The sequence below is a fragment of the Typopeltis vanoorti genome, chromosome 20 (genome assembly GCF_054136105.1).
Source record: "Typopeltis vanoorti isolate ZY-2024b chromosome 20, IOZ_Tvanoo_1.0, whole genome shotgun sequence".
Classification (NCBI taxonomy): Eukaryota; Metazoa; Arthropoda; class Arachnida; order Uropygi; family Thelyphonidae; genus Typopeltis; species Typopeltis vanoorti.
This window is the reverse complement of record NC_143568.1, coordinates 38,020,878-38,043,880: the sequence shown is the minus strand read 5'-3', so window position 1 is coordinate 38,043,880 and position 23,003 is coordinate 38,020,878. Positions and strand designations below refer to the sequence as shown.

Sequence of the window (23,003 nt, the reverse complement as noted above, 5' to 3'; positions counted from 1 at the left end):
CAATGTCAAAACATAAGATGTAACCTTTAACATGTTGTATTGCATTTATATAATGTTGTAAGCATTGTTATTATTTATAAACACAAACAAAATTTAATTTTTTCATTTTTTCCTTGGTGGTGCTGCAATGTCGCAGTGCTTATGTACGAGCTGCCACTGATCTCGACATCTTTTGAGAAAGGCCAGCCTGTTTCCTCTAGACAAAGTGACAACTTACCGTAGATCCCAGTTTGCATTCTAAGCCACCAACAGGTGCCCACAGAGGGCACCCCACCTAGTTAGGACTAGTCTTTCATCCACTTTTAACTTAGTTTTGTGTTGGCAGTTTCATATTGTACTCCCTGGTGATGTCTAAGTGAAAGATGAAATACTATAAGAATTAAATATTTTAATCCTTTCTCAGTGCTGTTTCACCCCATTAAACTTCTAAAATGAGGAATAATAGGAATTAGAGAATTTTATTGTTTTAAAGGGAGGTCCACTCAATGCATGCATGCAAGTGATGGTATACATTTGAAGAGATGCAAATACACAGAATATGAAGCAGATTTAGTTTGTCAGTGTGCAAAACAAGTTTGTTAACAACTCTGTATTGTAAATCAATCACAATGAGAGAGAGAGAGAGTAAGCATTGGTTATTTAATATCGGCAAACAGATTCAATGTCAGTGTATGAGGGGATACTTTTATTTATTTGTATGGGGTTTCCCCATTCCTCCACATCCCTTAGGACTAGTTGAGCCCTCCTAGTGAGGGATTAAGTAGGAATTTTATAACTGTAGAGCCATGTGTGTGTGTTCACAGGCCAGTTTGCCTGTTCTGAGGGATGAAAAACCCACATTTCCAGGTGAAAAAACCCTCTACCTCCATGTGAGAATCACCTTTAGTCGAAAGAGACCAAATAAAGGTTCCTCGTGATAGTGGGAATCGAATCCAGGTCTTTCCGAGCAAATGGCTTTGTCTATACCAACTGAGCTACAAAGGGGCAAACTAAGAACAAGCAAAAGAATACATGCTCTCATTTCCCCACAAGATCTACAGTAATTGGCTGTAGTGGAAGATTCATCCATGTTAGATGGATACTGTCCATCTAACATACATGGATAGTATATATAACTGCAATAAATCTTCAAACTCAGTTTGAAGATTTATTGCAGTTCCCAACTTTGTCCAGCATTCACTTCAAGGCAATGAATTGAACAAAGATCACTTTAATGTCTAGACTGGCAGATTTTATTTACTAGCTACAGATATACACAAAACAACACGAGAACAAAAATGATGATTAAAAGCTGCTAATATTTTGCTGAATTCAAACAAATATCCAGAGCTATAACTGATAATAAGTAGTTTTTTTTATGTTACAACTATAACCTATTAGTACCATGGGTTAGCTAACTATTTTTTTTAACTTACATTTTTTATTCAATTTGTCAAATAATTTGGAAATCCTGCTTTAGAGAACAAATATGGAAATTTTTTTCAAGACACTTCCTGCCTCCAATAAGCAGGGTGGTAATCTCACACTAGATGATGAAATTCATATTCCACCTAAAAGTTAACTGCTTCAACACTGGGCAAAAATTAACCATTGATTTAACAGAGCTCATAAATTAACCGGATCTCAGATGTGAAGGTATTATTAGATAATCGTAGTGCTCCACTTATGCTGACAATTCTGACCAACAAGATATTTGCATCTAATAGACAAGTTTATGTGTTGGTCATTATTCATAACTTATTTTAATAATGAAATACCAAATAAGATCTTTTGTTTGGCAGATGCCTAATCAAGGATAAGGCATTGCCAAACAAACATGTTAAATATCTGGTTCTTTTCTGATGTCTTCATTTCTTATATGTCCAATTTAGTGCGTCCTTTAATTGTTCTTAAAAATCTCATCTCTGCAGCTTGTATTTTATATTTTCGTCTTTCTTTTTAATTGTCCACATTTCTGAACCATATTACAGAGTGGAAGTGGCCATTATTTTGTAAAATTTTAGTTTTGTTTCTTCTTGTTTTTTATTCAATGTCCTTCCAACAGGACAAACTGGCTTATATTTTGCTGGATTTCAAACCATCTTACGTTTAACATGGGATAATGAGTAAGCAAAACAATTCAAATTGTAATGGACAAAAGATCTAAAGTCCTAATATAATGCCTTTAATGCTATAAAAAAAAGAAGTATTACAGACATGTAGGAGTTGATCTTAAGATAAGTCTCCCAACTTTTTGTCAAATTATTGCAACCATTCCTACACGAATCTAAACCACCAAAAAATAATATTCTACAGAATGAAACAGCTGTGTTTAAAAAAGGTATACAAGAATAAAAATATTGTGATAACTAAAGCTAATAAGGGTAATGCTACAGTTATCATGAATCAAAAGGATTACGACAAAAAAATGCAAGATCTCTTAAGTGGCAGTTTTACTTACCAAACTATTAATCAGGGGTGGCCAACTACACGTCCTTTTGGAGCCAAAATAATTCTGGTAAGACTTAAAAGAGCTGCAACCTTTGACCGATGCTATGGTAAGGGAGTAAGTGAATGTGCACATGGCGAGGTGGGAAGTGGGGATGCAGAAGCTATGTCTACCTGCCCACCATAACACGTTACACTTTCAGCTCTCATCTATAGGTATCATTCAACAGTGTTATGTGAGTCATTGACAGTGCTTGTTATCGTTGAACTCTTTTCAAGTGCTAAGAAATGTAGCATAAAAAGCGTAAATATGAAGATGAACACATAAGTTTTAGGCCAGAGTGGGAAGAAGAGTTTCTTTTTGTGAAACGACAAAGTAAACCAATGTGTGCCATATGCCAAATAACACTTGTGCAATTTAAGGCCAGCAATCTCAAGCATCATTATGACACAATCACAATAATTTTAGTAAAGAATTTCCTCTTGACTCTGATCTGAGATGAACTAAACTTTCACCTTTACAAGAATAACTCCACTGTCAGAGTAAATCGATGTCCATGTTTACTAAAGAGGCTGATGTTACTACCGAGGCTGGTTTTATTTTAGCGTTAAATATTGCACAGGCAAAACATCCGTACATGGAAGAAGAATTTGTCAAGAAGAATATTGCACAAATAATTTCAGTTTTAGACCCAGATAATAAAAAACGACTCAAACTGATTGAACAGATGCCAGTCTCCAGGCATACTATTGAAAGGAGAATTTCCATTATCATTGCTGGCATTGCAAATAACTTACACACACACCATAACTTGAAAAACTGTGCTGCATTTAATCTGGCTTTGGCTGAATCTACAGATATTCAAGACAAACCACAACTAGCTCACGACCTGGACATCAAGGAAGAGCTATTGGACTTGATAACGTTGAAATATACAACATATGGCTCTGGCATCAAAGAATCTCTTGATGTTGCACTTACAAAGCTTGGGTATCATGCAAAAAAAATTGTCAGCATAGCCACCGATGGTGCTCCAGATATGAGGGGGTAAACTAAAGGGCTCATGGGGCTCCTCGAGAATGAGGAATCATATCATGCTTTCCTACCTGTGCATTGCATTATTCACAGGGAACATCTAGTTGCCAAGTGTTTTAAATTTGAACACGTAATGGAAGTAGTTCTAAGAATTGTCAATTTTATTTGTTCAAATGCTAAAACACACCAACTATTCAAAAGCTTTCTCGATGAGTTGAATTGTGATGCGATTCCTAATGACAGATCATGGTTTTGCTTAGTAAGGTGGCTCTCAGTTAGCAATGTATTAAACAATTTTTTTGTTGTTAGACCCAATGAAACAGTTTCTTAGAGAGAGGGAGAAATTTTTCCCTCATCTCAAAGACACTCAGTGGCTGTTAGATATTATTTTTCACCGATGCTTTCCAGGATCTACAGATATTAAACATTTCACTTCAAGAAAAAGAAAAACTAATAACCGATTTCTCGCAGACTGTGCTAAGCTTCCAAAGCAAACTGCAACTTTTCCAGGGAGACTTGGAAAATAAAACTTTAAATTACTTCATTTGTCTGAAGAAAATACTGACAAATTCACCAGGAGTGGAATCAGAAACAGGATTTTATGTTAGTAAATTAAATGATCTGGTCGAAGACCTCAACAATCGATTTTGCGACCATCAAGAACTTAAGCCAACATTTGCTTTCTTGAAAAATAATTTTCTCACGAACATGCTTGAGCGCAATTGTCCTATTTCAAAACCACTTGTGATGGATGTCACAGCTGCAGAACTGGAGCTTTTGGAGCTTCAAGAGAACAAAGGACTGAAGCTAGTGAATGTTCCATAATTGAGTTTTGGAAGCAAGTTCTGGACCAATGGTATCCAACACTTAAGCAATGGTGCAAAAAAACTGAACTCCATTTTTGGGACCACGTAATAACCGATCTCTCGCAGACAGTGCTAAGCTTTCAAAGCAAACTGCAACTTTTTCCAGAGAGACTTGGAAAATAAGCTTTCAACCACTTCATTGTCTGAAGAAAATAAAACTGTGAAGCGCTATATTCGACTCTTAAATTTATTAAATCTAAATATAATCTGTTTTAAATGATGAACATTTGAACGAGCTTGTAAGAACTGCTTTGACTAATTACACACTTAATTTTAAGAAGCTTACTAAGAAAATGGATACAAGTAAGGGCTCTACTAGTAAATAAGTAACTAAAATGATTGTGTTTCAGCTTTAAAATTATTCAAATTGTTCAAAGTTAACTTCATTTCATGTCTTTCGAATTAAACTTTTTTATTGCAGTAATTTTTATTAACCCTGTTTTTCTCTTACTCTTTTTTTTATCTTGTTCTTCTTTTTTGTTGTCTCGTCTTCTCTTTCTGTTTATTTTTTCCTGATAGAGTATAAAGAGACACATGGCGAGGATGTGAGCCGCATGCTGCTCGGAAGCCACTTTGTCACTGCCCCTGCTATAGATCAAGACCCCCCACTATGTCTCAAAAGAAATCATCAACAAAATAAAATCTGTTTGTGTTAAACCGTCCTGTATTTATTGGTACCTAAAATCCACAAATCTAATATTCCCCAACACCCCATGGTTAACAACATAGGCAATCCTACTTATAAACTTGCCCCTTTATTGTAACACCTCTACTTTTACATATTTAAAAAAAGGTGCTGTCCATTTCAAATCACTATTTAAAAATCACATCCTTAAATATTCACACATAATGATTAGCTTTGACGTTACTTCCTTATTTACTGTGTCACTAATAGACAAGACATTCTTAATTGAATAAAGTCTAATCCCTCTCCCTTAATATCTTTGAATTATTCAAATTTAATATGTATCAAAGTTACTTTACTTAGCAAGGAAAAATCTACAAACAGACTAATGGTACTGCAATGGGTTCCCCCTCCCTACCCCCAGCTAACTTTTACATGGAACACTTCGGAAACAAAATACTTATCACACCTACATATAGCCTTTAATGTGGTTACGCTTTGTCGGTGTGTTTGCCATCTGGTCCCACAGACAAGGCACTTTGAATTTTTTCGTTACCTACCTAAACAGCCAACAACCCTAAATTTCACTTCACTTCATAGTAGAAAAAGAATCTAATAACTGTTTGCCTTTTCTTGACACATTAGCTAACTGGCTTTCAGATGGTTCACTATCTTTTTCCATTTATAGAAAACCAACACATACAGGAAGATATCTTACAGTGATTATCACATCATCATCATCATCATCCAGCCCAACAGTATAGTATTCTACAAACCTTACACAAAGAGCTAACACTATTTGTTGTAAGGATAAACTCCATTCCCTAGCACATCCTGGAGTGTATGAAGCTCCCTGTGCCTACTATGGACAGACAGGAAAATCTGTTAACATCCGCCTTGGAGAACATAAATATATTCGCTACCTTTATTATGGAAAGCCTGAACCGGCAGGCCATGTTTTGGACATCCCTTTGTAAAGAGACTGTTTCCATAAACAAATTTGTACTCCGAGTGTTTAGTATTTACACAAGGGTTCAATTCCGATTGGTGCAATGGCTTTTAACTTTCTTTTAGAATCTGGAAAATCATTGATACTGGATCCAATGCCTTCTAAAATAAATCTACACTTTAGAGATTTTCTTATCCAAAAATATTAAAATCATTCATTCTCTGACTCATTCTATTATTGGATTGATACTTAATCACATCCAATAATAAGTTACTTAATCACATCTACCAGACTAAACACCTTCTTTTCACAACAACAAAAATGTTTAAGTCAGTTTCTTTGTTAAGGCCTTTTCTGAAAATATAAACTTTTCTTCTTCTTTTCCATGAGACCCTTATGTAGCATACAATATTATTCCTCCTGTCTCACTGAAGTATAAATACTCTTACCTCTTGCAGTTCAATATGATGCACAATTTACTAATTTTTGTGCCGGAGAAAAATGTTTCTTCTACTACTTCATAAACAACATATCTAAGTTGAGCCTTTTCCAGTAGAAATAACAAACAGATCTGGCATTCTTAAGATAGATGAAACTTTTCAATCAGCGTTTCCTCAAACATTCAGTTAGAACATTGACTGCAACATCATCTTTTATTTACTAAATACTTGTTGACAGTCTCAACTCCTCCAGTTTAAAGACTCACAGTTCTACAATTCCTCTGGAATCTTCCATTAGCCCTCTCTTGTTTTTCCTGTTACTCCGATACCAAATTCTCTCTCTCTCTCTCTCTGTGTCAGCTGTCAATCACCCATCAAACTCCTCGGCAAGCATGTACACTTGCATGCTTGCCGAGTGTGCATGTAAATTACATATCGTAATTTACATGCACACTCCACGTAAATGGCAAGCAAGAAGTATAATGGCTGACATCTCTCCGTTAGCATAAATAGAATGTCTAAACAAACCACCACAAATACCTCAACACTTAATTTTAAATTCTTCTTCTTCTCTTCCATCTAAGATGGGTTGAGTCTTCCATTGAGCAGGATCTTCCAGTCTTCTGAAAAATATTCATAAATTTTAAATTTTGATTATTTTTACACCTTCACATGGGATTAGATGGAAGAAAACCAATGTGCTATATAATCAATTACAGGTCAGAAAGATTTTTAGTCAATAATGACTATGAAGAATTCTCCTAACCTGACATTAATGGTTGCATTAATTCGTAAAAAATTTGGGAGCCAAGATCAACTCCTACATAACTATAATACTTCTTTTTATATTAGAGGGTACCAAATTAGGACTTTAAATCTCTTGTCCTCACCCCTTACAATTTGAATTGTTTCACTTACTCATTGTAGTATGTAAACTGTAACATATCGTTTTGCATGCTCAGTAGACAATACAAAGTAAAAAGATATATTTCTGATTGCGATTTTCCCTTTCAGTCGTTTCTGACCGTAGATAACTTTGTAGGCATTGCCCACAAAGTATCCCTTGTTAGATTTTTGCAGGATAGTTCAACATTGCTTTCCCCAATCCCCCAATTTTATCCAGGCTTGGGACCGACATGTGGCTGTAATCCATGTGTGTTCACAGTACCTGTTTGCCTGTTCTGGAGAACGAAAAATCCAAGTTTCTGGGTGAAAAAACCCCCTACCTCCATATGAGACTAACCTTTAGTTGAAAGAGAGCAGATAAAGGTTCCTCACGTCACTGACGAGAATCGAACCCAGCTCTTTCCGACTAAAGGGCTACATCTATACTGACTGAGCTACTACTACTACTTGCGCCTAAAGATGTCATGTAATAGGTGTGCTGAGTCACTGAGCACAGAAGGAGACTGTGCAAAACACATTTGCATTAAAGGAGATACTGAGACAGGAGTGTTGGTAGCTTGCTCCACCTTACCCCAGTCCTGAAGATACTTTCAGGTGCAAACTTTGTTTGCTCACACTTGGATAAAGGATTAAACTAAATTTATTATACTCTAACCAAGTGAAAAATAAACTTTCAACCAGTCTTGAGTTTTTTTTGCTATGATAGTCTAGACTGGTTTGTTTTGTACCTCATAAAAAAACACCATAGACTGGAACAGACTACTTACTTTAGAAGCTTCAATAACTTTATATGAAAACATTTCCCTCCATTTTATACATATGTAAAAAACACGAACAAAATGTTTTAAGAAAATGAAGCAGACACATACCCCTGGGTAAACAGCAAAATACTTCACATCATTGTCCTTAAGAATAATCTTTGGAACAGATTAAAAAAATTATCTAATGACACAGAAATACAAACACTATAAACAGGGGAAAAAAATCAATTCAAGTCAAAATACGCCCTGAAAAAAAACAGACTTACCTCCAGAAACTTTCTGGAGACAATAGCAATATGAGAAAGGAAAAAAAAATCCAATAAGCAATGTGTTTATTGGATTTCATGGGATTCAATAGATGGCTATAATTGGGTAATATTAATTTTACATGCATTGCAATATGCTTTACTAAGATTATCACACACTTCTTTTAAGAAGTCTTTAAATATAGAATTGGTCTTCCACACACTAAATTTTTGTCTTGTTTTGCTTTTGACATTATGGGGAGTATGGAAAATCTAAATTTGCAACAGCTTATGCTGTGTGAGTCATAAAGAGAACTGATTGTGTGGTAGATATGTATATACCAAATGGTCAACAATGCCACTCACAGAAAATTCTTTTCTAATGAAAAGAATTGTTACCATAATTTATTTGCATTTCCATTTAAAAATACAAAAAATACCAAATTTAATTTACTGATGTGGTAATCTATGGAAACTTATGTGTTTCTCCAAAAGCTGAAATCCATTTGATTATTTTAATAGAAAGCTATATTTTAAGCTATCTGACATGAGTTTTCTATAAAACAGACAGCATTGAAATCCACTAGATCTAGCAGAAAATAAGCCAAACTGGTATCCCTGGGCTCTGCATGAGTTACAAAACATAACATGGTGTGAAATTAACTGTATACAAAAGTAGTGTAATCCTTAAGATAGAGATTAAAAACAATATAATTAATTGTCAAATATAAATAAAATACTTTTTAATTATTTTATCACCAAGATTAATGGTCACTTTACAGGATGAAAGAATGCTTTAAAAAAGGATATTTTATAAAATGTGAAAAATCTTCATATTCAAGATTATACCTCTCTATTTTCCTTATTTGATGTACTTCCAGTACTTTCATCTCCACTGCTTGCTGCTTCTGAAGCATCAATACATTTTCGTTCTTTATTTGAAGAGTTGTTACTTTGTTCAGGAAAGATGGGCCTGACCATAATTTGAATAATATCGTTAAGGCCAACATCATAATCAAATAATGTATGTCCATCTTCCAACTACAAAATGTAAAAAAAATAAATATATCAACTATATACAAATTCAGATAGATGTAGAAATGTACACTTTTTTTTAATTAAGAAAAGATTTCAAGTAAAGTTATATGGGCAAAATTTAAAATAGGGAATTGGAGAATGATTCCATTTGTACCTATGGTCTCACAGCAGGTTTTCTGAAGAAAGAAGTGAAGGAATTTTCTCAATCATCAGAGAAAGAAGCACACATTAAAAACAGAATCTGGTGCTTATTGGAAAATTAAATAACATGGCATTAAGAACAGTTTGGATAGCAAATAATGTAATATGCAGGCTGTGTAGAAGAAATAAGCATGAGTTTTTGAATGTGTGGATTGAGTCTGATAGCAGTAAAGATTTGTATAAAAAGGGAAGGCCTGCACTTGAATGGATTAGGCACTATAAGCCTGGATAAATTATTTACTGGGGTGAAACCTACTGCAGAGTGTCAGAGAAACAAGATCATCATGGGAGGAATGGTGAGAATGTGTGTAGGTCCAGCTGAGATATGCAAACATGATAATGATCTAAATATTAATACACAAGGTTCAGTTAAGGTATGCAGACATACTAATGATCTGAATGTCAATGCATATGTAGACCTGTATACTTTGGATTCAGACGTGTGTGTGTGTGTGGAGGGCCAAGAAGCAAAAGATAAACCATGAAATACAGGAGCATCAAGAACAAAAGAGTTGAGTTTATTCCCTTGGTGAATACATTGTGGCCAAAGATTGCTGGTATTAGTGAAACCTGGCTCTGAGATGTAGCAACTGAAATCTAGAAGGATGTAGTATTTTTTTAGGAAGGGAAGAAGAGATGAGGAAAGGGGCTACTACTAATGATATTTGATGTAATTTGTCTAAGACAGGGTAGAAACTCAAAACAATAACAGTAAGTCCTATGTAGCAGTGAGCTGCCTGGTGTGAAATGGATGCTAACAGGGTGTTGTTACATATTACAACCATTGCATCCTCAGCTTCCAAAAAATTAGGCTCTCTTTCGTTCAAGACGTTACTTCACTTCAAAACAGCTGCTAACTTTATACAAATCACAAATCCCCCCCCAGCTATCGAATACTGATCTCACATTTGGAGTGAGACTCCTAAAAGCTCCCTCAAAATGCTTGACTCAATACAGAAGAGAGCAATTAGACTGATAAATTATCCATCTCTTACCAACTCACTCCCCCCCCCCACTTTCACATAGATGTTTAGTCTCTGCAATCTGTATATTCTACAAATATTTTCATGGAAAATGCTCATCTGAAACAGCATCAATAATTCCCCCACTCCGTACTAAACCCATTGGAACATGTACAGCCACTTCCCAATACACCTTGAAACCCACAGAACAAGTTTCTTTTCCTCCTCCTTCATCCCTGCTACTGCTATACTGTGAAACAGTTCTCCCCCCCCCCCCCGATGTATTTCCTAAGGAATACAATATACAGGCTTTTAAATTGAATGTCAACAAGTTTCTCCTTTCTCATCCCACTACCCATATACGGTACTAAAGTACTATAGGTTGACCAACCAACCTCTCGTATATGGGCCCAACATAAAAAAAATAAATAAATATTTGCAACCAGCAGTTCAGTTGCTGAAGATGAAATGCATTGTCAAATTACCATGATGGGTACCAAGAGTAATGTTCCCTTTATTTTAAGCTGTGTGCATGCACATACCAATCAAAGGAGTACACATGCCTAAGTAACTATCACCAAAATGTTTGTTTTCAGAATTTCTAAGTCAATTTTTGAACATAATATAAAAATGAATTATGATAAATCATACCTAATCACTTATTTAATTGAGAAATTACCCAGTGTCCACACTCCAATATTATGCTAATCCATTCCAATTTAATATGCTTGAATTAGTTACTTTTAGCCTGTGTCATGTGGGCAAACTGACATTGATGCCAGCAAGTTGTAGAAACATTTGTTAGAACATCTACTGTTAAGACTATACAGTCACTTGAACTCATGCAAATATAATGGATTTTTGTAGCTACGTGGATTTAAGTGAGCTATAAATTTAGCCCTCAAATTTTTACAGGTTATAGCTAGTGAAAAAAAAAAGCAACATTAATTATGAAAAATATTACATTGTCAGTTTTAGTGCATTAAACCTTCAAAATGTCACTGTCAAAATTAAAACTGCAAATGTGTTTATCTTGTCTTTCGCTTACAGAGCCAGTTTCTATTTACACTCAGACTTAGATTCTGTACAACAGATGGAACTGAATGCTGTATTGAAGATATGTTTCAAGAAATTGATGAGATTCAAGATCTTGAGATGATAGTTGACAGCAGGCTAAAGTTCCAAGGGTACATTGCAAGTGTTACAAAGACTGCTATGATAAGTACATCAATTGACAACTAAAGTTAGTGCTGCCATTGTATAATGCATTGGTCAGTGCTGTGCTCAAATTTGGTCACTTAGTGCTAATTGTGATGAGGAACTACTACACAGGATCCAGAGACAAATGATAAAGTAATATCAGGACTGGAATATTGGTTATTCAGAGCAGCTGAGGTAATATAGATTGCATTTTGGTGAACACAGGGAAATGAAATAATATCAGACATTCAAGTTAGTGGAGGGATTTTTTCAGATCAATACTGGTAATATGTATATTACTGGTAAAAGTGTGCAGCGTGAGAGGGGAAGGACAAGAAGTTGTATAAAACTGTGGCAAAGAAGGGTGTCAGTAGATTTTTTTTTTTACATGGAAATTGGTGAGCAAGCAGAATGTATGTGTGGGTATATGATATCAAGGTTCAATATGATAGGATATGTTGGTAGTTAAGTAGGCTTCCCTTCAATGAGTCTGCTGACGCCATAGAGATTACTGTAATAATAAAGTAAACATGCAGTGAGAAAAACTAGATTTTTGGATATGACACCATAGTCTTATTGACACCACAGCCATGATTCTGCCTTTCTTCTATTTGTAACATTGTTTATATGTATACGATGCATTGATTGGCCTGGTTTGGTTTTTGTACATGCATACTGTTTACAATTTTTCTTTGACAGTTTATGTATTGCGGTAATCTTTACTATGGCACAGTAGGACCTTTTGCTGTTTTTATGCCAATAAACTATAAACCAACCAACCAACCTTTCTTTCATCCAGTTTATTGCATTGCAAAAAATGGAAATGTTCAATCTAATTTCTCATACACAAACCAGAATCAGTTATGAATATAAAAATACAAGGATACCTTTGAGCAAGCTTGCATGATGTCAAAAGTGAATATTTCTGAATGATGACAAACAGGGTGAAAATGCAAGTGTCGGAGCATGCAAGGATCTTAAGGGAAGACACTTCAGGAAAGGAAATGTGCTATACATTATGGATACTGTGGCAACCTCATGAAGTCAACTGCCTCTGTATACAAAAAATCTAGTTACGAGATATTTAAAATGAAAACTTTTGTTTGCTGACAACTGGTAAAATAAGGATGAAAACGAGAACAAATCTTGTCAAGTATAATTAACTTTCATTCTCAGCAAAAAAACTTGCTATGGTATATAAGGTTAGTCTTAAATTAGTTATAAAATGACAATAGTGGTGATTAGAGGAAATGCATATCCTGATATTGCAAGAACTGTTGAGAAACAGGGAATATGGAGAATACTGTCTCTCTCTGTGAGAAAAAGAGAGAGAGAAGGGGGGAATCTATTTATTTGCTAGGAAATGAAAGTCCTATCAAATAAGCCAATTATATGTCATAAAAGAACACAGAAAAACACAACAGAGCCAAGATATGAGTAACAGTAGTTAAACAAAAATCATGAGAAGACCTCTTCAGTAAATATTGAGAAGATAAATATCAGGAATGTGGCAAAATGTTCTAGAGGCTATTTAAAACCTCAGAAATTATTATTATATGGTATCTCCATGAAGAGTCAGGAGATTCATCGTGAGAGACCCACATTTAACTGTTACACACACACACACAAAACTTATCATAAATCTTAAACTAATTTAATGACAGGGTACTCATCTAATTCTGGCAATCCATTCCACTCATTTGCTACTCTACACATAAGAAATCTAGTTCGCACAACCTTACTAACCACTCTTACAAAACTTCCACAGAAGACTTCTAGTCCTTTGACTATTTGTCATATATTAAAAATTTTCCTTTGTGTCAATTTTATAAAACCCATTCCATATCTTATAAGTTTCTATCATGTCCCCTCTTTTCTGCATATCAACTAAACTTTTGTAATCCACACACACCTTTAAATCTATCCTCATAAGTGGCAATCCACAGATCTGTTATTACCAGCTTGGTTACTCATTTCTAAATCCTCTCTACAACCTCCTGATTCCCAAGAAACCCAGGTAGCCCTATCTATGCACAGTAGTTAAGATACAGCCAAATTATAGCCTTATAAAAAGGGATAATAACTTCCTTATCATTACGTGTTAGCACATTTTTCAACATCCAAGTAATCCTTTCACTATTTTATAACTATTGCCATATGCACTCTAATCTTCAGCTGTCTGCCACCATCATCCCCAAGATCCTGTCATCAATTTCCTGCAATCCAGTTACCATCATTGTAATATACAACATGCAGCCTTTTCAAGCCAAGGTGCACAACCTTATATTTTTCAACATTAAATTGACAATCATTATCCTTTGCCCATAATGCCAATTTCTTTAAATTGTCTTGCTGGAAATCTACATCACTTCTATCAATTATTGCCATGACCAGTTTTGCATAATCAGCAAACAACTGAATACCCCCCCCCCCAATCTTTCCCTATATCATTAATATACAAATTAAAGCATAGTGGCCCTATTATAGAACCCTGAGTCACTCTGCTAGATTCCACTCTAGTATATACCATTCACTGATGGTCATCAGCCAGCTCTCGATCCATGTTAATAGCTTCATATCCATCCCCATTTGCTCTTATTTTTGTAATAATTTTCCACATGGTATTCTGTCAAATGCCCTTTGCAAAGTACAAGCGCATCATAGTGGACCCATTTCCTTTATCACTTTATTATAAAACGTAAATAAATTACTATGACTGGACCTACCCTTTACAAAGCTGTGTTGCCCACTATAGACTATTGCATCCCTATCTACCCACTGTTGGCTTTTACCTTTAATCAACTTTTCCAATACTTCAAGAACTGATATATTAATTAGTCTGTATTTTTCTGTCTTGGAGCCGCATTTATGTAATGGAACTATCTTTAAACGCCTCCATAGCATAATTGGAAGAACGTTGTGCCCTTTGATTGAAAAAGACCTAGGTTCGATTCTCGTCATGACGAGAGGAATCTTTATATGAACTTTTTCAATCAAAGGTGAGTTAGCCAATCTCATATGGAGGTAGCAGGGTTTTTTCTCCAGAAACTCGGGTTTTTCATCCCACATACAGACAAATTGGCCCTTTAGAACACACACAATTTACAGACAAAAAATACTAGTTGTGGTGGTGGGCAGTAGATGCCGTTGATTGGTAGCAGATGTTCGGTGTAGTGGTGGAAGCAGAGAGTTGTAAAGTGCGTGCCCTCCTGCGATGAGTCTTTTGGACTCCTTGGAGGTGTCAATAATAATGATAATATCTTATCCTCTTTCCATTTACCAGAGCTGAGACTTAGACTGAACAACTTCATCAGAGGCAATGCTAATTCTCTTGCACATTTATAGTACATGGAGCGACAGGCCATCCAGTTTGTATGCTGTATTCGCATTGATATTTTTAAATATGTTGAGTCACCTCTTGTTCATTTACTACAATTTCAACATTGTATCCGACATCAGCAACTGCAAAATCTCCACACAATATTACACTTTTGCAAAATGATCACAACAACTGACCTGTTTCTTTTGCCTCTGTCACCTCCCTACCATCAGCGTTCATTACAGCCATCCTTTCATAGTAATTTTCTTCTTATTTGCTACATAACAAAAAAAACACTTGGATTTACTTTGACCTGCTTAACTAATTTTCTCTCATAATCTGATTTGATCACTTACTGCTAATGAGTAGGATGATCATCTTTTTTCTTTATATTCTCTCCACAGTGTTTCTTTTTTTTTTCTTTTGCAGCTCATGCTTTATATCTCTACTCAACCACTTAATCCCCATTTGGTGTTTGTCCTTCTGACCCCAGTTATGCAGTATGATACTGCATCTCTCAAACAATCTCTGACTACTTCGCATGTACTACTGACATTCTTTCCTTGTAGCTTCTCAAGCCATATCACTACTCCAAGATAAGGAAAGTTCTTGCAAGAGCAGTTCTTGCCTTGAAGTCTGTCATAATTATCAGCTGTATCTTTTTTGACACATGTTTAGCAATTTCCTGGAACAAGACTGCATGGTCACTCTCTCTCTCCATCTGGAGGCAGTGTTCTATCTTGGTTATCGATATAATCTTCTGATGCCATTACCATATCCAGCACTCAAACCGCTGGTGCCCTCTAACGTGTTTCAGATAATTATCTAAATACCGTATAAATTCCACATCCATCTTGCCATGTCCCCGTAGTTGAAGTCTCCCATAATTGCTCAGTCTGCACTCACTGTGCTAATCTGCCAATGCATGGCCTCTACATCTTCATGTGGACCTCCTAGTCTACACCAACAACCAACAATATATATATTTGTCCTATTGGCTTCAATCTCACATCAGACAATGTCAACAAACTATTTCCCCCAGATCTTCTAATTTTGTACTGTAGTTCTCCAGCTATCATCATTAATGCCCCACCTCCTGTCCTATTCCCTCTATCCTCCCTGAAAATGCAAATCACTGTAACTATATTATTTTCTGTCAACCAGGTCTCACTGATGCCTATAATTTTTGGCCAAGCCAAGCTGACCAATGCTAACAACTTCCCACCCTTATTTCTGATACTTCTGGCATTCATGTACATGTACTTCAACATCCCCTTAGGCCAGTTACCTTTATGTAATGCCACTACCAATTCATTTGAATCTCATACCTGTGAAGATAAGATTTGTGCAAAGATGCTTGAGAAGAGGCTAGCAAAAATTATTGAAGAGAAACTTGGAGAACAAGCTGGGCTGAGGCCAAATAGAAGTTATCAGACTAGGATGTAAACTAGGAGGGGCTCCGTAGGCAGAGCCCCTCCTAGTTTTCTGCTCAGCTCTGTAATTCCTTGTATATTATGTTTGCAGCTATCCAGTACTCTTCAATTTGCATTTCAACCTATCCTGTAAATAACATTCTAGTCTTGACAGTGCTCGTCTCTGGATCCTCTCCTGAGTTTGAACATCACAACAAAACCCAATTAACCAAAGATGTACACAACTTCCCATAGTTGCCCACACATTTAGACATTCTGCTCACGAACTGAAGCAAAAATGGAATCAAATTTCTCGAACTTTCAGAACAGAAATACAGTAAAAATCATTTATATACCCATATCATTGGAGAAAAATACACAGAACAAAGTTTGGAACAAAGGTGGTATAATGCTCTTTGGAAAAGTCTACATTATGAAATACATAGTAGGATATACTGTATACAATTGACTACGTCCCTATATTAATGTGAAATGGTGGCTGGAATCAAAGGTTTCAAGAGTGTGGAATAAGACAGGGATGCAAACTACCACTAATATTATTTAACTGCTTCCGTGAATATGTCATAAATAAAACACTGGAGAATGGAGTGCCAGTAGGAAAAGAATAAACTATCTAAAGATGGCTGATATTAGCAATATTCTAGCTGAAAAACATTACATCTTCAGGACCTCACAAGCCAGGATTATATTCTTATAATTAAGACAAAATAAATCTTTCAGGGAGGGAGGGGGAATAAAAAAATATCTGGCCAGCAAACCAAGGAAGAATATCAGAACAAAAATTACAAATGAACTACATCACTTCATGATTTAAACCCAATATGGCAGACAACAAAATTATTATTTTTTTTCTTTTTTATGTTTAGTCCATACACAAGAGGTTGGTTGGTCAACCTATAGTACATTAGTACTGTGATGGGAAGAGAATTGGGAAATATAGAACTTGTTCACATTAAATCTGAAAGCCTGTGAATCTTATTCCTTGGGGAAAAACATGGGAGGGAAGGCAGTTTCACAATACAGCAGCAGTAGGAATGAAGGAGGAAGATGAAGAGAAACTTGTTCTATAAGTATGGAATTTGACTGTGAAGGGATGCTGGGTGATAGCTGCATGTGTTTCAATGGATTTGATAGAAAGAGAGTGGGGGGAATTATTGAGGATAGTTCTGATGAACATTTACCATGAAATATTTATAAAAGACACATGCAGTAAATACTAAGCAACAGTGGTTGAAGTGAGTTCATAAGAGATGGGTTGTTAATCAGTCTGACTGCTCTCTTCTGTATTGTATCAAGTATTTTTAGGAAACTCTTAAGAACACCTCTCCAGATGTGCAAGCAGTACTCGACAGATGGCTGGATTTGTAATTTGTACTGGGTTAATATCTGTTCGGGGTCAAGTAATGCCTTGAATGAAAGAGGAATCCTAATTTTTTGAATACCGAGGAGGCAATGGTGAAAATGCGTTTATGTCAAGAGTCTTGATGTCAAGATAATCCCAAGGAGAGTTCCTCATCTTGCCTAGGTGTTGTCAAAACTAAGGCTGGGATAATGTGGAAAATAAGGCAGATGTGTTTTGCAGGCATTGAAATTAACAAGGTTATCTCTAAAGTCTTTGACCGAGTCTGGCACAAAGGCTTACTAAGCAAACTCCCATCATTTGGACTGTCTCAGGACTTCTGCAGATGGATTGCCAGCTTCCTGTCTGGACGCACACTATATGTGATGGTAGACAGCTCCCCATCCACTCACCATCCGACTAATGCTGAGGTCCCACAAGGTTCAGTTCTCTCACCGACCCTCTTCCTTCTATACATCAATGACCTACTTCAGTTGACCTCTCCAACCCAATACACAGTTTTGCAGATGATAGCACACTGCACTCCTCCCTTTCTTTTCACAAACCCTACTCTACACAACTCGCTTCAATCCACAGAACATCAACCACCACTGCCCTTAATTCCGACCTCCAAGCCATCCTCCAATGTGGGCTCAGATAACCTCATCAACTTCAACGCTAGTAAAACCCAGATCTGTTTTATTTCTTACAAAATAGAACCATTTTCCCCCAGAATTTTTTTATAACACTCAAATTCCCAGACAAGACGAGATTTCTCTTCTAGGAATTACCCTAACATCAAGCCTCTCCTGGCATAAACACATCACAACCATTGCATCCTTAGTTTCCAAAAAACTAGGTTTTTTTTCTTTCGCTCAAAACAGTGTTAACAGCTGTTTAGAGGTTAACATTATACAAATCACAAATCCACCCAGCTATCGAATACTGCTCTCACATTTGGAGTAGGGGGGGCCCTAAAAACTCCCTCAAAATGCTTGACTCAATACAGAGGAGAGCAATCAGACTGATAAATGACCCATCTCTCATCAACTCGCTCCTCTCACTTTCACACAGATGCTTGGTCTCTGCAATTTGTATATTCTATAAATATTCCCATGGAAAATGTTCATCTGAAACAGCATCAATAATTTCTCCACTCTGTACTAAGCCCATTGGAACATGTACAGCTTCTGCCCAACATCCTTTCACAGTACACCTTGAAACCCACAGAGCAGGTTTCTTTTCCTCCTCCTTCATCCCTGCTACTGCGGTACTATGGAACAGTCGTATTTCCCTGACGTATTTCCCAAGGAATACAACATACAGGCTTTTAAATCAAATGTAAACAAGTTTCTCCTTTCCCAACCCACCACCCATATACGGTACTAATGTACTATAGGTTGACCAGCCAACCTATAGCATGTGTTATATGGAACAAACATAAAAAAAAATCTGAGCTCCATCAAAGAAGTTTGGAGATCAGAATTTAGGCTTGCAAAGGTTGTTGCTCTGTGTGCGAGTTGTAGTGGTTTGTTTGGTGCAAGATTTGTCTAGTGAGAAGGAAGAATGCAAATACTGTCATCGGCAGAACTGTGTATTGCATTGGTAGTCAAATGGAGCAGGTCATTGATATAGAAGAAACTGGGTGGGTGAGAAGACAGAACCTTGTGGGAATGCCAGCATTAGTTGCATAGTTAGAAGACAGTAAACCATCAACTAACACACGTAACGTGTCCAGTGAGAAAACTGGAAATCCAGATGTAGAAGTCACAGGACAGACCGAATGATGGAAGCTCGAAAGCCTTGGCGATATCTAGTGCAACCCATTTGATTTGCCAAACTTTTCCATGGTGCTTATCCAGATTTATATATATAGATGGAAGATCTCCTGTTGATTTTTGGCAAATCCATACTGGCAGTCATTTATTAGTTTATTACTTTCTAGATAGCATAGAAGTTGATTGTTCTTTCCATTGCTTTAGAGGACTGAGGTGAGAGAGAGCGATTGGCAAGTTTGATGGCAGCGATCTATTACCCTTCTTGGGAATAGGATGGTCATGGGATAATTTCTTGAGTATAGAGTAGATGCCTGTGGAGTAAGAGAACATAAAGAGGTGGCATAGAATAGGAATAACTCTGGTGAACAAATCTTCGGGAAAATTGAAGGAATGCAGTCAGGGACAGGGAATTTTTTGGTATCTAATTTGGCTAGGATTTTTCTGATGATTTCCTAGCGAAAGGTCAGAGGAGGCATTGAGTGTTTGGTTTGGTTTTTGGAATGGTTGGGGGACATTTACCAAAACGATCTACATAGGCATTTGAAGAAAAGTATGATGTTAGAAGACTGACTTTCTCTGTGGTCAACAATGCAACAGACCCATCTGGGTGGAGCAGTGTTGGACAAAATTTGTGGCCAACAGCTTTGGCTAGAGACTAAAATGTGTAGATACTACTTCGGCATGATGCAGGTTCCCTGCTTTGCCTCTGTGGAAATCAGTTTTTTATGCATCGATTTTCTTGCAGCTGTTTCGGGCTTTGGTGAGAGAAGGCAGAGTTCTTGATGATAGCTAGTTGTGGTATGCTTGGTTCTTCATGTGTACAGCCTTGGCACATCCTTTGGAGAACCAGGGCTTACTTAGAGGATGCAAATTTAGCATGGAATGGGGAATATGTGCTTCCATTCCAGAGAGGATTGCTTGTGATGCATTCAGCACACATGCTAGGGTTAGAAGACTGAAAGCAATAATCCAACCATTGGAATGAAGCATGGAAATGCTCAGGGGTCATCTCACTTGGTTTTCTTATAATGCCAAATAACTCTTGGTTTAGACTGGCTATGAGGATGTTGCTTGGTGGGGAGAGAAGAGATAAGCACAAGGTTGCAGTCTGAATTACCTAAGGGAGATAGAACCTGCACAGTATATTTGGAGAGATCACTAGTAAGGAAGAGGTTCAGAGTGTTTGCAAAGTGGTTTTCTGAAAGGTAGGTCTTGCCATAGTAATTTGGATAAAGGAAATGGCTACTCAGTGATAATGATGGACTATTCAAAGACATCTGATAGGATTACACATGGAACTCTGTTGAATAAATTAGGCCAAATGGGAATGGATATGAAGCTGGTGATTTAGATTAGAGGATGGAGTAATTTATAAAGGAGATGAGTCCAGGAGAAGGCAAGTGACCAGTGGTGTACCACAAAGATCAGTACGTGGTCCTCTGCTGTTTAATTTGTATATCAATGACACAGGAAAAAAATTATATAGGCTATTTATATGGAGGCAGAAGATAGCAAACTGTCTTGGTATCCTTTAATACCCATCTCACTTATTTTCAAAAATGTACACTGCCATGCATTATAAGAAGGGTCACCACTCAGACTAGTTTGCTGAGACCTCACATTAATGGACACTTGCTTACTTATCCTCCTCATGCATCATGGCACATAAAACCGACACCCATTTCTTCCAGATTCCTCTCTTCTGCCAACTAATTTTGTCTCTCCAGCTATTCCAACTAGCCATTCTTCTTTCCTTTATTTGCCATTCTCTGCCAAATTAACTTAGGCAATTTTCCTTCAGAATCCATGTCAAAGCTACTCTTGGAATCTCTCTCTACTGACATTCTCAATACTTGTCAGGTCCATTTCCCTCTGCTTTTTCTTCCCCACCCCTTGACACTGATAATACTTTTTTTGCTCAATCAGTTTATATACGTTATTTGTTATAAGATGAGACCAGATTTTTTTTAATATTTTAAGCAGACATTTTGTTTAAAAACTAATTTTGCTTCCTATTCTTTGGTCAATTTCCATGACTGTGATTCATATAACACCACCTTGGCATTGCTATTGACAGAGTACCAGAAATCCACTCTCCACAGGCAAGTAGTCAAATGGCGAGTGAATTTTCAGTCTCATTCTAAATGCATTCAAATTATATTATTTTCTTTGTATAATTTATACTTTTTCTTCATTTTAAATCATCACCTCATTCACTGTCAAAGTTGGCTGTCATGAATCATGGGTGCTGCCAATGAATTTATTAAATAAAATAAAATTTCTGGACATGAAATCCTAATTTGAATACTACAGTATTCCTTTTTAAAGTAACACAAAAAGCACTTGCAATTTTAGTTGCCATTTTTCTCTATAAGTCATAATGTAAACCAAACATCTTCACTTTGACATCCTCCTTTGATACTCGAAAAAATGAACACTCATTAAAAACTCACCCTACTATAACTTTTTCCCCAACAGCTGTCTTATCATCATTGTTGCATCATAACTATACATAACTGTTAAACATTTTTCTTTCCATATTTAAGACTTCATAAATATTCACTATCAAGTTCCAAAAATCGACTAATTTCTCTCACAACAGTATTATACAAATGCTCTGCTATGCACCATTCTTTCAGTATTTGTTTCAGTCAAGTGAGAAAAATGAATTGCTATTACATGTTATCATTAAGTCATTTCACTTGAAAACAGTAAATCTCACATACTTCTTAAAGCAAATCAAGTATTTTTTTCACGTCATGAATACATTTAAATTACCATATTTTACTGTGTATAAGACGTCCCATGTATAAGACAAACCGTATACTTTTTCAAACTCAGAATTAAGAAATCAATATTTTAAACATAAAACAGAACACATTTGATAATTTTTTAAATATTCAAAATATATTTAGTAATTAGGTAATATTTTTAAGATACATACTAAGATGCATCTGGGCTAACTTGGTTCATGTTCTCATGACCAACCCTTCTCTCCTCATGAAGTTGAAGCACCATTTTGCATTTCTCTTGCAAATCTTTTTGCCTCATATTGAATAAGCTTGATTGACAAACATATTCCAAATTGGCCCTGCTCCATAATCCAAGTCTTAAGCCTCTGCTCCAAGTTTGGCCATTTTGCTGGTTTTTCCTTTTAAGGCCCTCTTCTTTTTTGGCATCTTGAGTAGTTGTTCTTCCTGTTTTCTCCACTGTCTAATCATACACTGTGGGAGGAGGACCAAACTATCTATCAGAAGCTTTATTTCCATGTTCTTTTGCATAATTGATGACTTTTAACTTGAATTTTGAAGAATATGACAATCGTTTTTTATTTTCGGACATTTTTTATGGGCTAGTGCTCAAAATATTGTTAATGCATTAACTTACCCTGCCAACAAGTTGCAGACATATGAATGTTTTCAGAGTTCTGATTGGTTTATTCAGAATCAGCCATTAATGAAGTCAATTGACAGAGTTA

At 36.2% G+C, this 23,003-nt stretch overlaps 1 protein-coding gene across 2 annotated transcripts in view; it reads right to left on the bottom strand.

Annotated features, from left to right (window-relative positions):
• Positions 1 to 23,003, bottom strand: part of LOC150095380 (E3 ubiquitin-protein ligase UHRF1-like) — a 253,377-nt gene that overhangs the window by 168,238 nt on the left and 62,136 nt on the right. For both annotated transcript variants that reach the window (XM_090410065.1, XM_090410066.1), the window contains exon 2: positions 9,105 to 9,296. In XM_090410065.1, the coding sequence (XP_090266191.1) occupies positions 9,105 to 9,296 (192 nt within the window). The remainder of the gene's footprint in view (positions 1 to 9,104; positions 9,297 to 23,003) is intronic.